Below are 25,534 nucleotides of genomic sequence, written 5' to 3'. Positions count from 1 at the left end.
TGTTTTATGAAAATTAAAACCATCCACCACCCCTTCTGGCACGCCCAGCCGACAGCGTCCGGCCAGTTGATTGGACAAATAGCCGAAAGCCCCGCAAGTTAATGAGGTCGGCTGATGGTTGATCCTGGGTGACGTAACTCGGATTTCCCCTTTCATTTCCCGTCAAAAGAGAAGAGAAACGGGGTGAGACTAAACTCTACTCCATTTTATTGTCAGCGCACCGAGCGGGTAGAGTAGAAGCTCATTGGCTGTCAGCCTGCCAACCCAAATCCCCATTGGCCCTGACGGTCTTGACATGCGCACTCACTCCTCACGGGGACATTAGATCCCATTGTTTGTAGGGACGGCGCGGCCTGCCCATTACTTTAATAGTGCCCATGCCCACTCACTTCTTTGATTTCACACAATATTTAGAGAATGTTTAATTACAGTCAGATAACAGACATTTTTATTTATCCATGGCTTAATTGGTTATTTTTTAAGCAAGGGGTCCAAAGTCATGTCATTTAGTCCAAATATGTAATGTTATTGCTTGGTGAATTTGAGGATGATGCAATTGTTCCAATTAACTCTGAAAAGGGCAAATTCAACATTTTAGGTATAGGCCTATAGTGACAGTGTATATACCTAATTCAAGTTCAGCCATAGGGGGAGAGTGGGATTTGTAAATCAGTGGTTGTAATAACGACTTGTTTATTGGTCAGTGGTCACGTTGACGTTGTCCATCTCACCAATTAACTGACCAAGGTCCCAAACACTAAACAGTATAGATAGACCTACCAGTAATAAGATACTGCCACCTCTATACAAGTTAAAATGAAGAAAAAAGAAAAGAAAAATCTAAAATTGCACATTTTGAAAATAGCTTGCATTATATTAAGTTGAAAATAGCAGATCTACAAGCTCACAATGTATTGTGAGCTTGCAGTGTATTCATGGGTTCAATTTGTAGTCCTACAGCGGCCATGTTGAGGACCAACACAGGTCAGGTGTTTCACTTGTCTGATTGGCATAGAATAGACCGTTTGTCAGCCTTCTGATTGGTCCCTGAGACTCCCTGACTGGCCAACCAGAAAAAAACATTCACTTTTTGCTATCGGGGGTGGAGTTTGTGCAGTGGAGAATGTTAAATGTGGCTTTCAAAACTGTCCGCAGTGCGCGACACGGCGATCGCCCGGTACGGCCGCGATCTCGGCCGTGATCTCGCTCATCATAATGAATAAGCTTCAACAAACTAGTTCACATGGACCATATCAATGGTCTAAGAGTCACGATTGGGTACATATCTATCTATAAATGCGACAAATCTCTGTCTGTTTGTTTGTTTGTTTGTTTGTTTGTAATCCGCGTATCTCGAGAACCGTTCGTCCCACCGGCTTCAGATTCGGCACGCGCGTTCCCCGCCGCCGCGCGGAGTGCAGTGCCGGGCCTCGACCCGACCCGACTCGCGGTTTTCCGAAACCGGCGCGAAACGTTCGGAATCTCCTTATGCGGAGCTGATTGTTGACATCAGGCTGTTCCGGAGGAAATCGGCGCAAGCACTGAGTCATTGTGACATCACTTCATAAAAGGCTCTGACATTGGGGTTTGCATTAAAGGGTGGGGCATTCATGGGGTTTGCATTAAAGGGTGGGGCATTCATTCCCTATTTCAAATTCGGCACGTGCGTTCCCCACCGCAGCAGGTAGTGCAGTGCTCGGCCTCGACCCGACCCGACCCGATACACGATTTTCTGGAACCAGCACGAAAGGTTCGGATTCTGATGTCTGACATCAGGATTTTCCGGAACTGGCACTGTGTCTGCATAGATCTCCATATATGGGCATAAAATGGATGCAGACAGACAAATACAGATATCTCCATATATGGGCATAAATGGACACAGGCAAACAGATGGTCAAAGATCTCCATATATGGGCATAAAGTGGACGCAGACAGACAGATACAGATATCTCCATATATGGGCATAAATGGACACAGGCAAACAGATGGTCAAAACGGGTCCTATGACAACAGGTATAATGGGGTTTGCATTAAGTTTGTCTCCTCCTCCATCTGTTTGTCTGTGTCCCTTTATTCCCATTATGGAGATCTCTGTATCTGTCTGTGCCTCCGACTGTGTTGCAGACACAGTGCCGGTTCCCCCTTTAATGCAAACCCCATTATACCTGTTGTCATAGGACCCGTTTTGACCATCTGTTTGAAAAAGCGACAGAAATCTCATATATGGGCATAAAATGGACGCAGATAAACAGATATCTCCATATATGGCATATATGGGCATACAATGGATGCAGAACACAAAGATCTCCATATACGGGCATAAAAGGGACACAGACAGACAGATACAGAGATCTCCATATATGGGCATAAAATGGACGCAGATAGACAGATATCTCCATATATGGGCATATATGGGCATAAAATGGACCCAGAACTATAACTGCAGTGATCTCCATATATGGACATAAAATGGACACCGACAGACAGACAGATACAGATATCTCCATATATGGGCATAAATGGACACAGGCAGACAAATGGTCAAAACGGGTCCTATGAAAACAGGTATAATGGGGTTTGCATTAAAGGGCGGGGCATTCATTCCCTATTTACATTGTTCCGAGTTGGCCAGGTCGCCGACTAGACGCTGGGCCGCCCGAAGGGCGGCCCAGCTTCTAGTATTTTAAATGGGCAGAATTACGAAAAGCCAGCCTATTATGTGAGGTTAGGATTATAGTTCTGTCCTCTTCCTACCCAGGATGCAATGCGCGGTCTATTCTCTTTCTGATCCAGAGGATTAAACTAATTAAAACATTTATTTTCGGGGGGAAAACTACTGTTTTGCTATGTAATTACTGTACCCTTTTCTTCCCTTTTTATTAATATCACGTAGATGTGTTTTTTGTGGTACTTTATATAGCTGTAATGAGGCTATGAAGGGAAAAAAAATCCCATTCACTGCCACTATAAAAACAATCTGCCCAGGGTCAAATGTCCTATCATAGTAACAGGGCAGAATGGGGCGGGATTTGCAAAAGGGCTTATTAATGTTATCAATCAGAACACCTGTGTTGGTCCTCAATATGGCCGCTGTAGGACTACATATTTTCAAAATATGTAGAAAGTATAAGACTGTAGCCTATATATAACATCAGTAGCCTATGTAGCCTATGTCAATATAAAAAAAGAAATATGGCCTGCCCTGGCTGGAAGTGGAACCCCCTGTGGAACCCCTTCAAGGACTCCATAGGGGTCCCCGGACCCCACTTTGAGAACCATTTTCTGCTCCTCCTACATTTCAAAGTAACATAACCAACATCATGGCATGGCAGCGCCCATGCATAAATGCTTCTCCAGTAGCGTCAGTTCAGAAAAAGCTAAGGTATGGCAACATGACTAGTGTCAATTGCACAAGACACAGTGATGTTGCCATACCTTAGCAACAGGCATGATATAGTTCTAGAAGTAGGCTACATATAATATATAATTATATATAATATAATTATAATACTTGTTAAAGTGACCATTTTGTTACATGGCATTTGTAGTTATTTTACTGTAATTTACCAACATAATAACCCACACAGATACACAAAGAGACATTCATGGATTCATATTTAGAACGAACTTTTATCTTCCCCCCTGCAACCCTGCCATACCCAATTGACGCCCCTGCGCATCCAGCTTGTTTCATCATATAACCATCCCTCCGGGCTATGGGATCTAGGCACTGAATTCCTCGCCGTGTTGACAGTCTGTCCATGTTGTCTCTGGGTTTTACAGGCTCACATAGCTGCCGAACGGACTCTAACCTGTGGCTTTCATTTATGATTTTATTCAAGTGTTCCGTGACTTCCGACAGATTCTAGGTTTATTTTGTCTCTGCCTGGTATCTGGTTGTTTTCGAAAACAGCGTTGTTGTTGTGAGTAGTAAACATCCTATAGTCGTTGACTGAGGAGTAGTTTTGACTGAGCCTACTTTTAGTTTCTGGTCTGAGGAGAGATGTCAGCTTTCAGCTCAGAGCAGAACGCAGCGGAGCAGAGCAGAACCGAGCCGGGGAATGGGAGCGTGATGCCGGCGGCGGCCCAGAAGCTCGTGTTTGTCATCCTGGACTCAGGACCAGACACTGCCAACCTTATCAGGTCAGAACCTCGTTTATTGGCCTGTTCTAGTGGACTGCTTCTCAAACTTTTTCATGTCAAGGACCCCCAACTTGACACTTTATTAGCCCGCGGACCCCCATTTGAAAAGATACGCCAGGGGGGACCCTCATAAATAGGATTCTCAACCATTTTCTGACATGCATTTGTTCCATTTGTACACTTTCTGAAGTACAGACTCATAAGGGTCCATTTGGTTCCTATCTATGATTTAGCTGGGGAGCCCCTGCTCAAGGACCCCTGTGGGTCCCCGGACCCCACTTTGAGAACCACTGCTCTATTGGACCAGTCCATTACTGTTCTGTTAAGAGAGAGAGAGAAATCATCAGACATCAGAGCTTCTTCAGAGTCTGATGTCAAATATGGGTTAGATTGATAACTGCTATTGATAAATGCTATGATTATGATCCACTCCTGTAGAAAAACCAGTACCACACAGTACACAGTAAGTAGGTCTAGAGAATGTGATCCATGTACTTCCCTTTAATGTTGCTGATCTGTGATTTGTTATAGCTGATGATACAGCACTTTCTGAAAATGTATGTTTTTTATAGTTTCCATTGTGATTGTTGCTGTTGCTGTTGTTGTTGTTGTAAATTAAAACACATACTGTAGTTGTTCATGTGGAGACGGATTAGACAGACAAAGAGACATGCAGACATGAGGAGGTGAGTTGAGGTTGTGACATTAACACACACACACACACACACACACACACACACACACACACACACACAGTGTTGTTTTCATTTCAGTTTTTCCCATGAGAAATAGGGAGAGGGAGAAAGATGTGCCCAGTCTTGTCTGTCTCTCTCCACGAGTCCCCTGGGGCTCAGTTCATAAACTGTTATTAGCATCAAGCAGCAGCAGCCCAGACAGGTTCATTACTATGTAATAACAAGGTGCGTTGGTAGTAGATATCTTGCTGTAGATGTAAGTTGGGGTGGGCGATATGGTGATAAATATCGTTGAGACGATACAATGTCTCCACGATACAATGTCTCCACGATACAATGTCTCCATGATATGCCTTTTCAGAGATTGTATTGTAGCCTATTATATATCGTGATACAATATGGGAATGTCACAGTCTCCCCTTAACTCTTACGGGTCCATTTGGTTTAATTTGTATACTATCAGAGTTACATACTTGTAAGGGTCAATTAAGACCTCCCAAAAGGAACCCAGAGAGTCCCTGGACCCCACTTTGAGGACCACTGGTCTAAATTACTCATTTTTCTTTACGTTTTTTTTACCTTGTAGGTGTGTAGTGTTAAGTAACTTGAAAAATAACCATAAAAACCAACATGAAAAAGAATCGTGATAAGATTGTGTATCGTGATACCGCTTGGAAAAATATTGTGATATTGTATTTTTCCATATCGCCCACCCCTAGATGGAAGCCTTGTATGTCCAAATCTATTACTTTTCAGGAAAATGTAAAAAATGAACCTGTGTTCCAATGGACCTATAATGTAGTTATAATTTAGTCAAAAGCTCCTGTTAATGCTTTCCACTGGTTCAGTATTTATGAAACCCACAGACAAACTTAACCACTTTCACTTCAAGAAAGAAGAAGCTCACCAACCAGTTTGTGAGCTTGAACATTATTCTGCTCCGGCAAGTTTTGTGTGACACTGTTCGGGATGGGACGATATGAAAATGTCATATCACGATTATTGTGACAAAAGAAATCGCGATTTACGATATTATCGCGATAATCAAAATCCATTATCCTGGGGAGGATAGACGCGTTGTGAGCTTGTAGATTGGCTATTTTTTGGCAAAAACACTTGATAGAGAGTGGAAAAAAGACTGTATCAAGTACGTATAGGCTATTATAAGTACTTTTTTTTTACCAGAGTTTAAAAAGTGGTACCGGATATGCAGCTAAAAGGTGAATTGATCCCAGTGTATGACAGAGGACGATATCACAATAAATTAAATCTCCACGATACGATTATCGTGAGTGTTTTTTATCACGATAAATGATAATATATTGCTTATCGTGATGCTGATAGACCAACATGACATCACAGGATAGACCCACAAGACATCTCATCATTATTGTCAAATCAGAAAAGGGACATACGGTTACATAACAAGTATGTGATGGCCTGTCCATCTTGCATGGACATACCGGTACACACAATTCCATGTATTGAAGAGGCTAGCACTGCTCAGAAATAAAGAAATACATCAAAAGTTTAAATGTAGAGAAACAAGGTTTCTGCCCAGTATATTATACTGGATACTAGGATTCCAGGGAAGTAGACTAGACAGAATGCTAGGCAGGGCTGAATTATGAAGTTCTTAGGTGGTTTGGATAAGGCTGGGTTGTTTTGAGCAAGATTGTTTACTTTTGGAATTACATATGTTTCCACTGAGAGAAAGAGAAAGAGAGCGAGAGAGATGGAGAGACGGCAAGGAGTGAGTAATGGGTTCATTTGGGTTACTGTTTATTTGAAAGCCTGTTTGTGGCAACCTGTCTGTCCGTCTTCCAGTCTGTCTGTCTGCCTGTCTGTCTGTCTGTCTGTCTGTCTGTCTGTCTGTCTGTCTGTCTGGCAGCCTGCCTGTGACCCTATGAGGTCAGTAGAACATGATGTAACTGTCATATACTGTATGTCCCATTGTCCCAATCCGGGAACGCATTCGATAAAAAAAAAGAGAGAAAAAACATTATTTTCCCGCTTGTTTTTACTTCTGGATGCACAACCTCCTTTTTTCTGTAAAACAGGAAAGCAGGTTTGGCTGAATTGGCTCCTCCCCTTTCTTAGTCCACTTCCTCCTCGGTGCTGTGTTTATTCGTACCAACAACAAGATTTAATACATGTTTAAGGCCGTGGTACTGACAGAGTATATTTTCAGACTCTATTTTCGCCCGTGCCTTTCCCCTTATACCTAAACTTCTTTGTCTTGTTTTACTATAAAAAAAAAAAAACACACATTTATTTAAATTTTAAATAGTTCAAATAGCTGATCTACAAGCTCACAACATGTTGATGTAGATCGGCTATTTGAAGTATTTTAAAATGTTTTTCAAAATAGTAAAAAATGCAAAGAAGTTTAGGGATAAGGGGTAAGGCAAGGACGAAAAAAATAACTCTATAATATGTCCAAGTTCCTCCTTCCTTCTAAATTTCACTGGAAGGGCACAAGGAAAGGTATTATTCTAAGGTTATTTTGAAAGAGATGTGGAAATGGAATGCGTTGTGGTGTTCCATGTGGACCTTGTATCTCACACACACACACACACACACACACACACACACACACACACACACACACACACACACACACACACACACACACACACACACACACACACACACACACACACAGAGGTTGCTGCTTCCTGTAGACTTGAGGATGTGTGGTTGTGTGTGTGCGTGCATGCATGTAGACAGAAATGCTGACTTCATTCAGTTCTTTAACACAGAAAAACAAAATGTGTGCCAGGTGTGGTGTTAAGGATGTGTAATATACAGGTCTGACCAGCAGGTAGCAGCAGCGCATTTACATCCTCATGAACTTTGAGCTATTGACTGATTGATTGATTGAAGACATTATTAGAAGTTTGCATAAGAAAAGGTACAGTTTCATGACGGTACAGTTCACTGGTACACGGTCATCTAAAAGGAGATCCTAGTAAGCTTTTTGGCTTATTTACACAGGAGCCCTTTATGTATCTCATATAGACAGTCCAACGGTAAAATAATGTTTGGATCCTAGATCAGCTGAGGGTTGTCCAGCACTATGGCCCAAATGAGCCAATTGATTGCCATGGCAACCACAGCTTAAGCTTGATTTGGCAAATTCCCCTCACCCATCGAATTCCCCTCTCCTGACTGCCGTTTGATGACTCACTTAGTCCACTTTCCACAGTCAGTTTGCACTCTTCAGACATACTCCACAAATAGCAGATCAAGCTCACAGCATGTGGTCAATAAGAAATTATTGTATATAGGGTATAAGTGGTTAATCAAAGACCTATTGTATAATTTCTCTATAATTGACCTATTGTATAATTTGTCAATTAACCTGATAAAACTCTTCTCGGACAAAATCTATGTTAATTCCTCTGCTGATCTCTGTTGCCTCTCTTGAAATCTTCAGCAGTTACAATATAACCAGCCAACCAGCTAATGCAAGCAAGCTACACACAGTGACTCTCATCCATATTAATATGTAGTGATTAATTGACCGACTGAGTGCACAAAAGTGTTCGTCCTCAGCGACAGTTGTGCGGATGACTCTCACAGAATGCCTTGCTGACATACCTGTGTGTGTGTGTGTGTGTGTGTGTGTGTGTGTGTGTGTGTGTGTGTGTGTGTGTGTGTGTGTGTGTGTGTGTGTGTGTGTGTGTGTGTGTGTGTGTGTGTGTGTGTGTGTGTGTGTGTGTGTGTGTGTGTGTGTGTGTGTGTGCGTGCAGTTTGGAGCCATTGTTACCAGAGTCAGGAATCATAGCAGACATTGAAGTTGACAGTCTGCTGTCTGCCAGTCCTGACTGCTTCTATCAACTGAAAAGTCAACCGATCACCGTCAGGTAACACACGCACGGACGCACATGCCGCATGTGTCCCCCATCTTCACCTAATGCAGCCCGCAGGAATACTGATATATTATTTGTTTCAGCTGTTATAATTCCAAACGTGCTAACATGACCAGCTTTAATTACTTCTGTCTACTGTATTAGTATCTTGATGATTAGTAGCCAATGTCCAAGTTCATAAAGTAAGAAGTAACATAAGATCCTGTACATGCATTTGAAATTAAATAAAAAAATACTTTTCCAATTAAAAAAATAGCTAAAATAACAGATTGGCTATTTTTGCTATTTTCGACTGTATATGCATTGTGGCCCTCTGGAGTGTGTGTGAAAATATAGTGGCCCTCTCCAGCATCAAAGTTGCCCACCCCTGCTGTAGGTAGTATACATGTAGTATACGGTATAAGTGGGTGTAAATATACTGTTACTGTATATGGATATGAATGATAGTATGATTTATGTGTTGTCTTCATCAGCCCTGTAGAGACCTCCTCCTCTTTATCATCGTCATCTTCACTGCCAGCAGCCATGACCTCCAGGTAAGAATAGATAATACCAACAACTCATCTACAGTACATGATCCCAGGCTTGTAAGACTCTATGTATCAGAATACTGTCCATATAACCCTATAATGTATTTCTCCTTGTCTCTGCTCCTCTTCTCAGGGTGTTAATGAGACAGGAGTTGATGCGCCAGCAGACAAGGGAACAGGAGAGAAAGGAGGCGCAGCAACAACTGCTCCGTCCCTCTGCTGACTCCTCGTCTCCCATCTCTGTCTCCTCTTTCACCTCCTCCACTCCTCCCGCACAGGTCCCTGTGGAGATTCTCAAGGTAACTCACACATTAAAGTTAGCATCATCCTGCTCATCATCATCGTCATTATTGAATATTAAGATAATATAAGATGAACCTTTTGGATATGTGGGGACGTTCCGGATGGCACAGGGATAGCGTTTCTAGTACCACCACTGGAGACTAAAGGGTTTGTTTCCTCTGAGGTCCATACAAACGCACTTGGCTTTGTTAGCTGCAATAGTGACTCCTACAAGTTGGTCAGGGCGACTGTTTAGCGAGGTGTGGAACTAGAAGAAGAACATTGTGTTCCTCCACATGTGTTCCGTCCTCCCAGTGAAAATCCTCAATGGCATAAAAGAAGCTGCTTGTGGGGTTGTCTGTACTCTCCCTAAAACTACCTGTAGGAGTCAATGTCAATGTGTACTAACAGAACCAGTTCAATATCTTCGTTGTCGGGTGGAAACCTTGTATCTCAAATGTGTACGTTCTGTACCTGCTTCATCATACAAGGCTGTCCTACAAGTAGTAGTGTAAACGGCAGATCTACAAGCACACAACGCCTCGCACCGCGAGGCGTTGTGTGCTTGTAGATTGGCTGTTTTCACTAGTTTAAATCATTTTTAAAATGATAAATGCAAAACTAACGGTTTTGGACATACAAGGTTTTCACCCGACAACGACGATATATTTGTAGATAGAGCTGCTCTGTGGTCAGATACTGCCTCCCAAAAGCCGATTAATGTATCTTTTGATGTGAGTTTGATCATGTTGATACCTAACTGAGATATCCCTCTGTCTGTCTCTTCAAATGTCTGTCTCCCCCTCTGTCTGTCTGTCTCACCCCCCTCTCTCTCCCTGTGTGTGTCTCTCTTTCTGTCTTTCTCTCTAGGTCCAGTCTCATCTTGAGAATCCGACCAGATATCACATCCAACAGGCTCAGAGGCAGCAGGTCAAGCAGTACCTGTCTACCAACAAACTGTTCCAACAGGACAGCCTCTCCCCCCAGCAGTCTCTATCCACCCCTGACCTGCAAACAGGAAGTATTCCCTGCAGCCCATTGGCTGTCCTCAGCCTCGGATCAAAAGAGGAGGTATACGCACGCGCACACACGCTCACACACGCTCACACGCGCTCACACACGCTCACACACGCACATACACACACATACACACACACACATACACACACACTCATAATATGGAAGCTGCAGCTCCAATCTGTCTCCACACTGGTTCACTTCCTCTCTGAATGTCAGCACTTCTTCTTATCTGCATTTACACACTCACTCACACACACACACACACACACACACACACACACACACACACACACACACACACACACACACACACACACACACACACACGTCAGTGTCATTTATTCTTATGATCTTACAGCATTTGTTCATTCATACTTTAGGGCTCACTGTGTGTGTCTGTCTGTCTGTCTGTCTGTCTGTCTGTCTGTCTGTCTGTCTGTCTGTCTGTCTGTCTGTCTGTCTGTCTGTCTCCTTCTGTATTTCTGTATTTTTAAATTGAATGGAAGTGTAATCTCCTTCATCATTTAAACTCCTTCCTGCAATTTACAGTGGAAAACAAACATTTATCGTAAGGATTAAGGAGGACTTATTTAACAGAACAATGGTCAATGGCCCAGAATACAATGCTGCCTCAAGACAGGTTGTCATGGCGACCATGGTCAGAAAAGGCTTGTCTCCAGGTCAGTCAGCCAGTGGTTTCCTGGGAAATGCAGGAACCCACCGGCTGAAGTGTGAGTTGACCATGAAGTTGAGGGAAACCATAAAGCACTGCTTCTCAAACATTTTCAAGCGAAGAACCCCCTAAATGATATATGTTTGGCTGCGGATCCCCATCTGAAAAGGTCTTTTGCCAGGGACCCCCAGAAGAGAAGATTTATGTAAAAGAAATGATCAAAGTGATTAAAAATGTGCCAAACATTTTCGATATTTGTTCAAATCTTTCATAAATAGCAGAAGTGACCGTACTATGCAGTAGACATAGTCAGGAAAAAAGGATATTTTTTTTTTAAATAGCATACAGATAGTTAGATTAATGACTAACTTTGATTTAATCTGTGTTACAGTCAGATTCATTATTGAATCAGATTCATCTTAACATGCCTGAGTTAGACAGACAGATAAGTGATAATGACTGAAATTTGAGCCATATTAATGTCTCAAAGTAATCTGATTTAATAATAGCAAACTACAGTACCAGCACTTGTTTTCCTTAGCAACAGTTTACTTACTTACACTTCCAGTAAAATGAAGAAGAAGTGGTCAGCAAAAAGTAGGCAGGAAAACCAGTCAGCGACTGGTTTGCGTGTTGGAATCTGCTGAGCTGGCTTCTGCAGAGGAACTGAGTCAGGGGAGGAAAACACACACACACACACACACACACACACACACACACACACACACACACACACACACACACACAGTAACTCATGTTTCTGAGGAGTTGAGGGCAGTTGCACAGCAGGAGAGTGTTTTTTGCAGGTCTTTCAGTCCGAGTGTATCAAAAAGGCAACTGGGTTAAGCACCGTTGGTCCGACCAGTTTAACACTCACCAGGTTAGCATTCACCAGCGTCAGCAGGTTAGCATTTCACCAGGTTAGCATTCACCAGCGTCGGCAGGTTAGTGTTTCACAAGGTTAGCATTCACCAGCATTAGTTTTACTGAGGATAGCTTTAGGGTTAAGGTTAGGTTTAGGTGTATCTCCGTCTCCCCGACTTTCGTCACCTCCGTGCAGCCAATCTCAAGCTTGCCTTAACCCAGTTGCCTTTTTGATACACTCGGACTGAAAGACCTGCAAAAAAACACTCTCCCGTTGCACAGCTAGTACATGGAGGTCTGAAGACTATTACAGACAGGTGTACTATATTATAATTAATTATAAGTAAGGGATAATCCATGACTAGCTGTGCAAGTATAAGTGAATGAATGATGTGCACATTATTACATGTATGAATCAATTAATGAATTAAAAGATAATTGAATTAATTAATGTTTTGTCTAGTTTCCCCTGTCACCAAAATGTCTGATGTGTGACTGGCTGTTTTCAGATGGAGGAGGCGGTGATTGATGACATCATCAGTTTGGAGTCCAGCCTCAATGATGACTTCCTGAATATGATTGAAACTGGAATACATCAGTCAAACACTGTAATAATCTATATATTATATAACAGTGATATTTTGTGTGTGTGTGTGTGTGTGTGTGTGTGTGTGTGTGTGTGTGTGTGTGTGTGTGTGTGTGTGTGTGTGTGTGTGTGTGTGTGTGTGTGTGTGTGTGTGTGTCAACTTTACCTCGTCATGCATTATGGCTTAGGCCTACATATTAATACTATATTCACACACTGTTTGGTACCATAATACTGTGTAATATTTGTACAAAACACATCATTTATAATTAAATAACTTGCATGGATAACTGTGAGGATTATCACCGATTAAGCAATACCACACAAGACAGGAGTGTTGCACTTTATATCAGCTGTAATTCAGTCATAATTATGTGTACAGGGGTTGACACTAAGTTCTCAGTGGCTTGCCCATCGGGCAAGTACAGGTCATGTTCTACTTACCCAAAGGTCATGGCCCACTTGCCCGAAAAGTAAATCATCCATTATAAAATGATAAATAGAATTTGGATTACTGTTCAGTTAAACTTTTTTTTTTTTTTCTTTTACTTTCTGGAGCTATTTATGCGGTACCGACATAGCTATGAATATGACTATGGGTTATATTTGTATCACTCTGGCCAGATTCAGGTGTTTAGACAGATGTTGTTGTGTTTATAGACGGTTGCGTCCCCTCTCAAGTACTTGTTCGGTCGGGCAACCTGCCCGAAAGTTATATTTACCTGCCAGGGGCAGGTGGGCAACCCTTAGTGTCAATGCCTGTGTGAGTAACGAAGATACAGTATACACACACATGCCAGCTGCGAGTGTGTGTGTGCGCGTGCCTGTGTGTGTGTGTGTGTGTGTGTGTGTGTGTGTGTGTGTGTGTGTGTGTGTGTGTGTGTGTGTGCGTGTGCGTGCCTGTGTGTGTGTGTGTGTGCATGTGTTTTTCATAATTAAATCTCACAGCTGAAGACAACTGAGCAACACTGACACTGAACAACTCATAGATGTCAGTGTAAAAAAATAATTGCGTCCGTGAAAATAGATTGAATTATGTTGCTGTGCAGTATGTACCCCTCTATGTGTGATTTAACAGTGCAGTTGTCAGTTGTAGCCTGATGACAGTAAATTATTCAATCTTCATTCTTCATTGTTAGAAAAACAGGAGATTCACTTCCTGCTTCAGTTCAGCCAGCCTCTCTGGGTGGAGACACAGATAGGACACACACGCGCATGCACGCACGCACACACACACAGTGTGTGTGAGTGTGTGTGTCCGTGTGTGTGTCAGAGGGAGATAGCTAAGTTGGAGGGTTTTTTTGTGCTTTCTACAGCAACTTCTAGGGAGATTTCCTCATTTTGTTCAACAGTCTTTCAGACAGACAGACTCTGTCCATGCCTGTGGTTGTGAGTGTGTGTTTGTGTGAAGATGAGGTTCATTTTGTTACTGCACGATCAAAACAGGAGAAGGATGAAGAACTTAGAGGTAAAATGTAACTTTTATAATCCAGAATAGATCTTAGAATTGCATATTTAATTTCTTGTATTGTCTGTATATATACAGTATTGTCTGTATTGCCCATGCTGCTAGCCTGGGAACCTGACAAATATGTGAGTTCACGTTTGACATTTTCAAATTAGTCTGGTGATGTCAGGCCACCATGTTGCTGATCTAGTTTCTGAACCCTGTATTCCTTACTATTGGTTGATTGTAAATGTACTGCACTGGGATTTGATCCTTATACTCCTTAATATTTGGTTGATTGTTGCCGATCTAGGATGTGATCATCATGTTCTTTACTATTTGATGGTTAGAGCAATTGAGTGGGGTTGAGCAAATCGAAATCCCACCGGCCACCGCACTCACAAGCAGGACTTTGACCTTGGCAGGAACTACTGTGCTCTAAGCATGCTCCATGGGGATATGCAGTCAAATTTGGTTCCTAGGACAGGGATACACTAATAGCTGAACCTGTGGGCCACATTACAAAAATGGCAAGGGGCCATTTGATAAAACACGTTTGTGATACTTGATAACTTCTGTCTTTCACTGGCGCCTTTTTATTGTCGATATTAACTGCTGAAACTGTTTTCTGGCAAATTAAACATAGTGGTATTGAATTTACATGAGATGGTAAAATGAAAGCGAAAGCATCCGTCCATTTTGGGTTAAAGCAATGGTTCTCAAGGTGAATTCCAGGGACTCTGTGGGTTCCTTTATGGGGGTCTAAATTGACCCATACAAGTCTGTAACTCTTGACAGTGTACAAATGGAACCAAATGAACCCTAACAGGTTCATTTGGTTCCATTTGTACACTGTCAGAGTTAAGGGGAGACCTTGAAATGTGAAAGTTTGAGAAACACTGGGTTAAAGTGCCGATTCTCTCCCACCTTTCGGGGCTTGCTAAGGCTCATCTTTGCTGCTGCTCTGAATGGGGTCAGTCCGAGGTGACTTGACGTTCTACTCCATGTTTTCTGCTGTGTTGAATGAGTGCACACAGTTCTCCCTTCCTGGATGATTATTCATGTAATAGTAAGTAATGTTAGATAAGATGAGATAAGATAAGATAATAACTTTATTCTGTCTTTTTTTATTTTTATTGATTGATTGATTGGTGGGCCACTGTGCCAGTCAAAATTTTGCCACGGGCCGAAAGTTTGAGTATCACTGCCCTAGGAGATTGTACTCCAGTAGATTGTAATGATGCCGGTCGAGGATCACGTCCTTGAATTCCTTGCAATTGGTTGTTTGTTGATGTTGCTGATCTAGGATCTGAACATTATTCTACTGTTGGAGAAGGACAGTCAATTTGAATTGAGTTTAATTGAATTCACTGGCTGTTTTGTGCCAATGTTTGTGTGTCACACGTGTGACTGTTCTCATCCATTCTCACCTATCGGGGATGACAGTACAACAGTAGTCTGGGAATTAGAAGGTTCTCAGCTCAATCCTCGCTCCTCTTGGCACTTCGCTGAAGTGTTCTTGAGCAAGACACTGACCCTTAAGTCTACGTGCTCCCGAAGCGAAGGTTGGCAGCCAACATGGCTGCTGTCTGCTAGTGAAATGGGTAAATGCGAGGTGTAATTGATCAAGCGTTTTGAGCGGTTGGAAGACAAGAAAAGCTGTCCATTTATAATCTATTCAGTTGTTCTGGTCAGTCTGACTGCTTGAACGCTTGACTCATTCTGTGTTTCCGATTGGTTGTTTCAGCTGCCAGCCTCGGGGGCCCTGATGAACGTCTACAGCAATGCTGGCATGACCACGCCCACCATCACCGTTAGCAACAGCTGCCCTGCCGACCTGCACAATGTTAAGAGGGAGCTGACTGGTGGTGAGCATAACATTATACAGTAATCTCCCTACAGCAGGGGACTTAAACGTTTTCAGGCCAAGGACCCCTTAGTTGAGAGAGAGATTAAGCAGGGACCCCCACTACCTATTGTGTTGCAGATTAAAAATGTTCATAGATTTCTTAGACAGCTTAGACTTGTTTGACAGCACTGTCATCATGTTGGAGTAATGTGCATTTTCAAAGATGTAACCACTTGAACCGTCAAATACTTAGTCTGCTCTTCTTTTCCCTCTACAAACCTCTTTGCCAAAAATAGCTTATCTACAAGCTTACAACGCCTCGCAGGCTAATGCTCCATTCAGAGTAGGGATGCTAGGGTTCAAATGGTTAATGTAAAAAACATGATCCTATCACAAAGATTTGGCGGCCCCCCTGTAGTAACTCTGAGGACCCCACTAGGGGTCCCGGACCACCTGTTGAAGACCCTTGCATTGTACAGTAATCACCCTACAGAGACCATCACCACTGACCGTCTCTCCTACAGAGAGAAACAGCACTGTGTGATTTTAAACTGATGCAAGTATCCGACATTGTATTAATTCGTACAAACTAAAAAGTGAGCTCCACGGAGCACAGGTCTCCACCTGTTCGGATCGCCTAACCAGAGCTCGCAAACTTTGGAAGGCAGTCACAGCCACTTGAATTGGACCAGAAAAATCTAACTCATACATCTTGATCACATGACCCCGAAGATAATGTGTACCGGTTTGTGTGAGCTTTGGACAAAATCTGTAGGAGTTGTATTTTGAAGAAAACGCAAAATGGCGGAAAATGTAATCTGGCACAGGTAGCCAGGGCCTATATGGAGAGTGAGATTGTTATTGTATGAGCTGGGGTTCAAGAGTTATTGTCCAAAAGGTTAAGTGGGCTGTTGTACCACCATGAGGCCGATGTGATTGTGTATGTGTGCACAGTTTCACGGAAATTCACGAGTTATTTTGTTCAAAACGAGCCACTCCTGCAAACTTTGGAAGGCAATCTTGAAGGCCATTCTCTTCTCACTGAGCACTACAACTATAAAAGTATAGTTTTAAAACTCATCAAGTGAATGGCAGTGTTCACACTGACTATAAAAATAAAACAATACAATGGTGAATGATATACAGTAGTTGTCTTTATAGTTATCGTGAAAGCATTGTCTCTCGCCTTCTTGCTTTCTCTCTCTTTAAGTCCAATTCAAAATTTTATATGGAAGTTGCAACCATATTGTTAGGCGTCTAAGCACCACTTTCTTTTCGATTTAATGCCGGTTTGAACTTTGGCTGGCTGTTTGTCTGATGTATGTGAGACTTCAATCACAAACAAAAACACACCCTCCTCCCATTAGGGCCGGGTGATATGATGACCAAGACAAATCAGTTCAGTTGCCCATACAAAGTCCACCAGAATCCGCGTCGAACCCTTGACCAATACGATACCCTAGCTATAGATTAAGAAATAAACTGAATAAACAAAATTAGATCTGTAAAACGAGAGGGATATAAAACGGAAAAAGAAGAAAATAAAAAGGAAGAAAGAAAAATGATAACAGATGAAAAATAAATATATACACATACACCTCCTTGGAACATCATAATGGTAGGATGGAAGTAGTTATGGCTGAACCGACGGTGGGAAGTGTTTTCAGGTTGTTAAAATATGATTTTAGGTGTTGCCATCTGACATAGAAACTGAATTTGATGTTTGTGTTGTAGGCATGGACACCAAAGCTTTCATTAAAGACAGACAGAAGAAAGATAATCACAACCTGAGTGAGTAGAAACCTTACAGACTCAACAACACACAGCTATACAAACGTAACTACAGTACACACTACACAAAATTACACTAACCTCTACACAAATACATGCAACTATACACAACACTAGTCAAAGGCACCTACAGTAAGGTACTGTACTGTATCACAGTTATACAGTACCATTACCAGTACCATTACTACTACTATTTATACTAATGCATGCTGATGTAAAAGGTGGGAAATGTAACTCATATTCTTTTTTTTGTGAATGTGGGTTGTTTGTAGTTGAGAGGAGAAGAAGATTCAACATCAACGACAGAATTAAAGAACTGGGAGACCTGATCCCCAGAACTACTGAGCCGTAAGTCTCTGTCTGTCTGTCTGTCTGTCTGTCTGTCTGTCTGTCTCTTTGTCTTCAATGTAATGTATGGTAAACTATAATATGTATAATATATATAAAAGGTTTGAACTGTATACAATTCCAATGTCTGTCTCTGCAAACTATTTTATAATAATTTACTCTGACTGACTGACTGACAGTATCACACAGTACATATATTGTCCAAATAGAGAGTCAACCCCCCCCCCCCCCCCCCCCAAAGAATGAGGCAGTTAAGAGTTAAATTTATAGTGGTTCTGCTTTGGATGAACACATAGTTCTCTATAATGAAAACTGTTACCTATGCCGGTTTCATTCCTTATCTCGGAAAGAGACCTTGAACAATGAAAGCGCTCTTGTTTGCAAAGGAGTATGACTCTGTCTCCAGATAAAATGTTATTTTTAAACTTTTGATGAACTAAATCTCTTTTAAGTGACACATTCAAGGATGGGGCCTGTATAAAATAATTTAAAATATTTTTTTATCTGCACCTCTAACATTTGATTACACACGCACTCTTTAGCATACGGTTATACCACTCTTCTTTATGTATTAACTTTTATAGCAGTAAAGTTATTACTGTATATAAGGTGGTCTATCACATGTTCCACTTTTTACATTAACCATTGATTGTGTTCTTGCCTGCCATCTACTGGCTTAGAAACAAAATGGCCAGATTTACTTGCTGACCCCTGATTTACAAAACCTGTTGGCATTTCTCTCTCCTGCCTTATAATCACTCTGTTGAGTCATAAACAATTTGTCAATATGTCCCTTTCAACCAATTTACACAGTGTCTCAATACTGCCATTATAAGACAAAAAGTACTCTGTGTCTCAATACTGCCATTATAAGACAAAAAGTCGTATGACAAAATATAAATCAGGTTTAACAAATACTCTGTATTATGTGTCCCCTTTGACCTGCCTGATCTTTGTGTCGAGTTGCTTCTCTGTTTTTTCTTTACTGTCATATCTTTCTACTCATTCATCATAGTAAACGCTTCCTCAATCACAGTGCAACGCATACTGTCTTGAATTTCACAATCAATTTCTGAGCTCAGACTTACAGACTGAGTGTCATCTACCAAGACTAGGAAGGACTTATTTAAATTCATTTTGGATTAATTTTGCTCTTAATAATTCTTTTGGGAAAAATAAATGAATACAAAATTTTACAAAAATTAAAAAAGTAATTGAAAAAGGAAAAAAGGAAACGCACCCTCATGCATTAAGAGGGCAGTATGAGTCAGTAGAGCCAAGGATGGGTGGTTTGATGAATCTATCATAGTTAAAATTGAAGTTGGGTTTGTATAGGAAGGGTGGCGTGTCTGATAAAATGAATATCAAATATCTAAATACTGAATCGAGCGACTGCATTTTTTAAATGAAGAGTTGTCTCTCAGTAGGTAATCTCTCAAGACAGATTCAGCTCTTTTTCTTTTATCGCAGATGGGTTCCCAGATTGCTCAGTAGGTAACTCTGCTCTCGTGACACTGAGAAATTGATTAGTGATATTAAAGGCAGCATTTGTTCCACTGTGAATGACGAAGCATTCAAGTTCAAGCACACAACTGACCAAGATCAGGAAGTTCAATAGGGACACGGTAGGTTTCAAGGACAACAAGTCTATCCATGGAGAACCCACACTCTTTCTGTCACCAGACAAGAAACAGGTCCGGTTCAGTAACCATCTCATACACCACAGGCTCCAGTACATCTGAATATACATCAGACCGCGACCATGATTTTAAGATCATATTTTCCGTGAAAGTGAGATTCAGTAAAGGTGGGAGAGAAATGGCATGCAGCAAAGAGCCTCGGGTCAGATTCGAACCCGGGCCAGCTGCAGGAAAGCCTGGTTATAACCTTAATTATGTGGTATGTGCTCTTACCAGGTGAGCTACTGTACCAGCTCACCTGGTCATAACATTGTTGACTATCATGCAGGGGTCTCCATATATGGGTAACTGGTCAGATTTACATCACTGGCCAGATAGCCAAGAATTGGCGCGACCTCGCCCTTTTATGTCACCCTAAGGTGTCTTACTAGCAATTGAACTGTGTGTGTGTGTGTGTTTAGGGGGGACATGCGTTGGAACAAAGGCGTCATTTTGAAGGCGTCTGTTGATTACATCAGAAAACTGCAGAAAGAAGAAAACAAAAACAGAGAGATGGAGAACAAACAGAAGTCTCTGGAAGTCATGAACAGACAGCTGCTGCACAGAGTCCAGGTAAAGACACATACCGTACATACTGGACAGAGACATAGAGGCTGACACAGAGACAGTGGGACAGACATACTGTATCAAGACACAGACAGACACATTGAGCAATTTTACTCAGAATACAGGCAGACACAAAGTCAGAGAGAGACAGAAAAACAGCAAGGTACGTATTCCTCGGAATGCATGTAGACACACAAACATACAGAGGGCAGACAAATGGACACAGACAGGGAGATTATACAGAAGCCATTTGAGATTCTGCATGTTCTCTGTTTGGAGAAATATGGATATGAACAGTGTTGTAAAGTAACTACCGTAAGTACATTTACTTAAGTACTGTACAATTTTGAGGTATTTGTGCTTTAATTGAGGTATTTGTACTTTAATTTTTTTCCAAGTATTTCCTTTTATTTTACTTCCACTGCACTACATCTGGGATCCAAAAATTGTACTTTCACTCCACTACATTTATTTGAAAACTTTAGTTACTTTTCAGATATCAATTATAATATTATAAAATATACATAAACCACAATAGCCATATTTTATACCTTGGATATTTGAATATAGCCTTAGATCTGCTATTTTACTTTTACATTTAGTACTTTAAATACATTTTGATGCCAATACTTTTGTACTTTTACTCAAGTAATTTTTTTTTCTGGACATTTACTTGTAACAGAGTATTTCTATATTGCAGTATTGATACTTTTACTTAAGTAAAACATTTAGTACTTTTTTCACCACTGAATATGAATGATGATTTATATTTTATTTATCAATTGATTCCACAGCTTTCTAGTATTGATTATTGTCGTTCTGTCTTTCTCACAGGAACTAGAGTATCAGGTGCGCCTCCACAGTCTCTCCTCGTCCTCGTCTGACCTCCAGGCCTCCCCCTCTCCCCCCTTTGCCTCTTCCTGCCCGCCCCTCTCTTCCACCATCTCCATGGTGACCACGCCACTGGACCTGGAGGCCCTGGACGACCCCCAGGGGGAGCACAGCGTCTTCTCTCCTGGACTGCTGTCTGACATCGCTCTGGGAGGACTGGGAGACGAGCTGGGAGACATCCTGATGATGGAGGAAAGTGGCTTAAAAGACCCCATGCTGTCCACGACCAGCAGCATGGAAGAGGATCTGTGACGTCACAACCAGATTGTGATATGCAAGGAAACCTGTGCGAGGTAGACTGGGATCAATTAGCTTTTGCCAGTTTGCATACCCGGACTAGAGAGAATCAGATGGGATTCTCTCTAGTCCGTGTGGAAATGACCAGACGCATATTTGGAATAGGCAGGCCCTGGATCCAATAGCACTGGTTAAAATTCGGAAGAGAAACCAGGCTTTACAAAGGTACTGCAGAAAGCCTGGTGAAACAAGGTTACATGCGAGGAGAGGGGAAATGAGGAATGCACACATCCGTTTCTGATTACCATTATATTCACTGACATAACCATTGCATCGCTCCCTGCTACATTCATCACCGCAACACAAGATTTCACTGAAAAAAAGCTAATTTATGGTTTACAGTATATCAGTGACAGTTTGGAACTTGAAATTAGCATATATGTTAATACTTACACGATACGTAAGGCAATGCTGTACAATATACATTACACACTTTGTTAGTGAGGTTTGTTTATAGCACAACAAAGCGGGTTGTGGATGAAATAAACGTAATTTAGGTTAACGTTACATTAGGGAGCTTAAAATAACGGGCACTTACTCTTGTACTGTTTCTCTGCCATCTCACACACCATGCCAGATGAAAGGGCAGAGTAATATTAACCTCATGGCGTTCAGCTGATAGTCTTCTGTGAAGGCTGCTCTCATGACGTGTAACCTCACTCATAGCTCGTCCGAGATCCCTCCTCACTCCTCGAATCTCGCTCCTCTGAGCAGAAACAAGAACTTTGGGATGAACTGGTTCAAGCAAGGCTCAAGTAATGAGGAAATATAAATGAGAAACTTGAGATTTACCTATGGTTTTCAGTTGTAGGTCGAACTGTGACAAAATCACCTAGAGACACAGTCTGATTTGGGGGAGTGGCTCTGACATCATCAACCGCAGATGGAAGTCATCACCCAGAGAGTCTTGTTGAAGGATGGGCAGGGTTCTTTTTGTGCGCATTTGAACTCCTTGATTACAGGAAGTAATCAGGTTATTGATACATTTCCATGCTTTATAATTAGTAGGTTAGGAAGGCCATTAGAAAGTCAGGGTTGTTTGAAGAGGTCACAGAGAACATGATCTCTGTCTGACGTGTTTACTAATTTGCCAAAAGACCTGAATACATACCGTTAAGTAGAAATATTGATCTACGATTATCCCTTTCCCCTCATTAAGATAATGAAGGTAATTTTTTATAATCTGTACATTGCCTTAAAGCTGCATTGTGTGATATTTTGAAGCCATGAAAAATATTATTAGCTGAAAGTGAAAGTTGAAGGTTTCACAGAGACAACACTACAGACCAATACATGTAGATTCTGGTCTTCCATGTTTATTTTTTTTACAGTTCCTTTAACCTTTTCCCTATTTAGTCCTTTTGCAATTCCCACTTTCCCATGTCCCATGTCACTGCTTTGCCGACCACTCCTGGTTTGTTCGCCAGGGATTGGTTTGCATCCGATTTGATACACGTGAAGTCATCAGCTGGCTTCCCTTCCTCAAACAAAACGTGTTTGTTGGAATGCCCGGCCAAGCCGGAGGCACCATGGAGGATTCAAAGGCCTTGGCACCTCCATTGCTGCTCATCCCCTTCTATACCGCCATGGAGGATTAGACAATGCAAGCAGTAGTAACTACTGTAGGTTTGTCTCTGTTTGGTTATTCTTTTGGGCACATTCTAGCTCTGGTCCAGTGGGGTTAATATTATAACAGGCTATTATTATTCACCGAAGACAGTTTTACTGGCAATAGTCTTTCTCAATTCTCTTTTGTCTAAAATGTAGACTTTAGCAGTAATTATTCCATCACTACGTTTTCACTCTGTGTGTGTGCCTAATTTGAATGTGCCGAATCCGGCACTTTGGAATCTGCTGCAAGTCAGAAATCGGTGACAGTACAGTTCCTAAAAAGGGAAAAAGCAACACACAGCAACTAGTCTGTGAGGTGGACACTCAGGCGAAACTATCTGAAAGAAGGAAGTGTCCCGCACTCTAGTTCCACATGTAATTAAAGACTACAATTGTATATTGTTGAGACCTTGATAAAGGATATGGCTAAAACTGCAGGAGAACACATACCATTGCCAGTCAAAAACAATATTTACATTGTTGACTAATGAAAGTATATTGAACAAAGTCACTAAAGTACAGACAGTGAGAAATTCAATATACAACATACCATACTGGTATGACTCACAGCTTTGCCCATAGATTATACATAAACATAGTTTATGTAGTCTGTTTATCATTTCGTCTAGAATTTTACTTGAAAAACGTATGTGTTTACCAAAACTGAATGGTTACTAAGTTTTGGCTAGACATTTCAAATCAAGAGTAATCATACTTGTTTATCAGTACAGGCATATCACACAATGGAGTTTTAATCAGGATGTCCTCAAGTTAAGCATAATTCCTTTATCTTCATCACTTGCCTCGGCCAAGTGTCAGAACATGTATGTACGTACGTATGTATGTACTTTTGAAATGTATGATTTCTTTATTTCCCTTTTTTAAAGCTAAGAAAAATTACAATTTAAGGCTTTCAGTGTGTCACTGAAGAAAGTTTATGATCAGACATAATGATTATGTCTGCCATTATGTTAGGGCCAAATATTGTTTAAGATTTACTGTGAGATTTTGTTGCTTTTGTTCCATCTGTAGTGGATTTGTCCAATACTCAGCCTTCAACCTTCAAATCCTCTATACCTCTGGTATTTAGTCATTCTAAACCAGTGACTCCTGCAGCTCACATGAAGCTTCATAGAGGAAATAAAGCACAGACGTAGGAGACATTATACATTGATGGAAGAAAAAATTACAATCAACTATTATTTAGGAGTAGGCTTGTAGTACACCCAACCATGCAAGCTTACGTGACAAACTTTACAATCAACAGATATTAAACACAAGGAAAGTGATTTGATTCCAGATCAACATTCAACAACAGAAACACCGGACAGATACTAGACAGACAGACTGTCTAGTGTCTAGTATGTTGGTTGTGGTGTTTAAAAGGGAGCCAAGTCAGTGTAGACAAACATCTTCAACTTGTCTGTATATGTATCTACAGTATCTATCTATCTGTCTGTGATGCTGAATTCTAAGCTGTCGGTGTTTGTTCGTAAACATGTTCTGCGCCAATTGACAGAGTTTAAATAAGGGACTAACATAGCTACTGTAGTACCAGTCCTAATTTAATACAGGGTTTGTATTGTTGTTTATTTGTACAATTACGAATTGTATGTCTATAAACCATGAGGTGGAAGAAAAGCATTTATTGTCAGATATCTTTAGTGAAATATTAAAAACTGAAACATAGCTTATACATGTCACATCAAATATTAATTGTCATTCATTGATTCATTCATTCATTCAATTCACATAATTGAATGATATTCATTCAATTATGAATATCAGACTTTATGTGAAGTCTGATATTCACATAAAGGGACTTAAAACAATTTGATTACTGTTATGACTTTGTTTTACATAGATTATGTCATTAAGTTGTAATGATGTTTATATTTTCTACTCATTCCAGATTGTCTTGTTTTGTTTTATTTTCAATAGAATGTACACGTTAAAGGCAAATGAAAGAGTTTATATCTATAAATAAACAGAACCTGAATAGACAGTATGTGTCTTTCTTGCGAGGATATGATGAAAGACTTGGACTCGTCCGTGGCACTGGCACATTTTAGATTTTGTTTTTACACACCATTATAATGTTCTTATTTTCATCATATAAGACCCAATTACTGAATGTCAGTCTCCAGGTTTTCTTCAGAATATGTATGACACTGATTAACTATGACACTATGGCACATTGGGAGTCCACTGGAAGTGGTTCTTAAATGTTTTATTTTCAAGGACTCCCATAACTCTGAGAGTGTACAAATGGAATGAAATAGACGTTCATATGTACTCTCAGAGTTAGACCTGTAATGGTCATTTAGGGCTAGCTCTTAATGCGTTTGACTATTAATTTTGTCCATGGCAAAAATAAAAATAA

At 41.0% G+C, this 25,534-nt stretch overlaps 1 protein-coding gene across 2 annotated transcripts; it reads left to right on the top strand.

Moving 5' to 3' along the window:
• Nucleotides 1-3,810: 3,810 nt before the first annotated feature.
• tfe3a (transcription factor binding to IGHM enhancer 3a) lies at nt 3,811-25,065 on the top strand. Of its 2 annotated transcripts, none has more exons than XM_080733447.1 (11): nt 3,811-4,146; nt 8,597-8,710; nt 9,190-9,252; nt 9,380-9,545; nt 10,399-10,599; nt 12,595-12,693; nt 15,866-15,983; nt 17,702-17,758; nt 18,031-18,106; nt 20,208-20,358; nt 21,187-25,065. In XM_080733447.1, the coding sequence occupies exons 1-11, from the start codon at nt 4,007-4,009 to the stop codon at nt 21,493-21,495; spliced, it is 1,494 nt and encodes a 497-aa protein (XP_080589573.1). In that variant the 5' UTR covers nt 3,811-4,006; the 3' UTR covers nt 21,496-25,065. The 2 variants fall into 2 exon arrangements, with proteins under 2 accessions (XP_080589573.1, XP_080589572.1); XM_080733446.1 differs by having other exon boundaries at nt 15,866-15,986.
• Nucleotides 25,066-25,534: the final 469 nt, after the last annotated feature.

Source organism: Nannobrachium achirus (genome assembly GCF_963921795.1).
Source record: "Nannobrachium achirus genome assembly, chromosome: 9".
Taxonomy (NCBI): domain Eukaryota; kingdom Metazoa; phylum Chordata; class Actinopteri; order Myctophiformes; family Myctophidae; genus Nannobrachium; species Nannobrachium achirus.
Note: the sequence above shows the minus strand (reverse complement) of the source record. Positions and strands in the feature narration are given on the sequence as shown.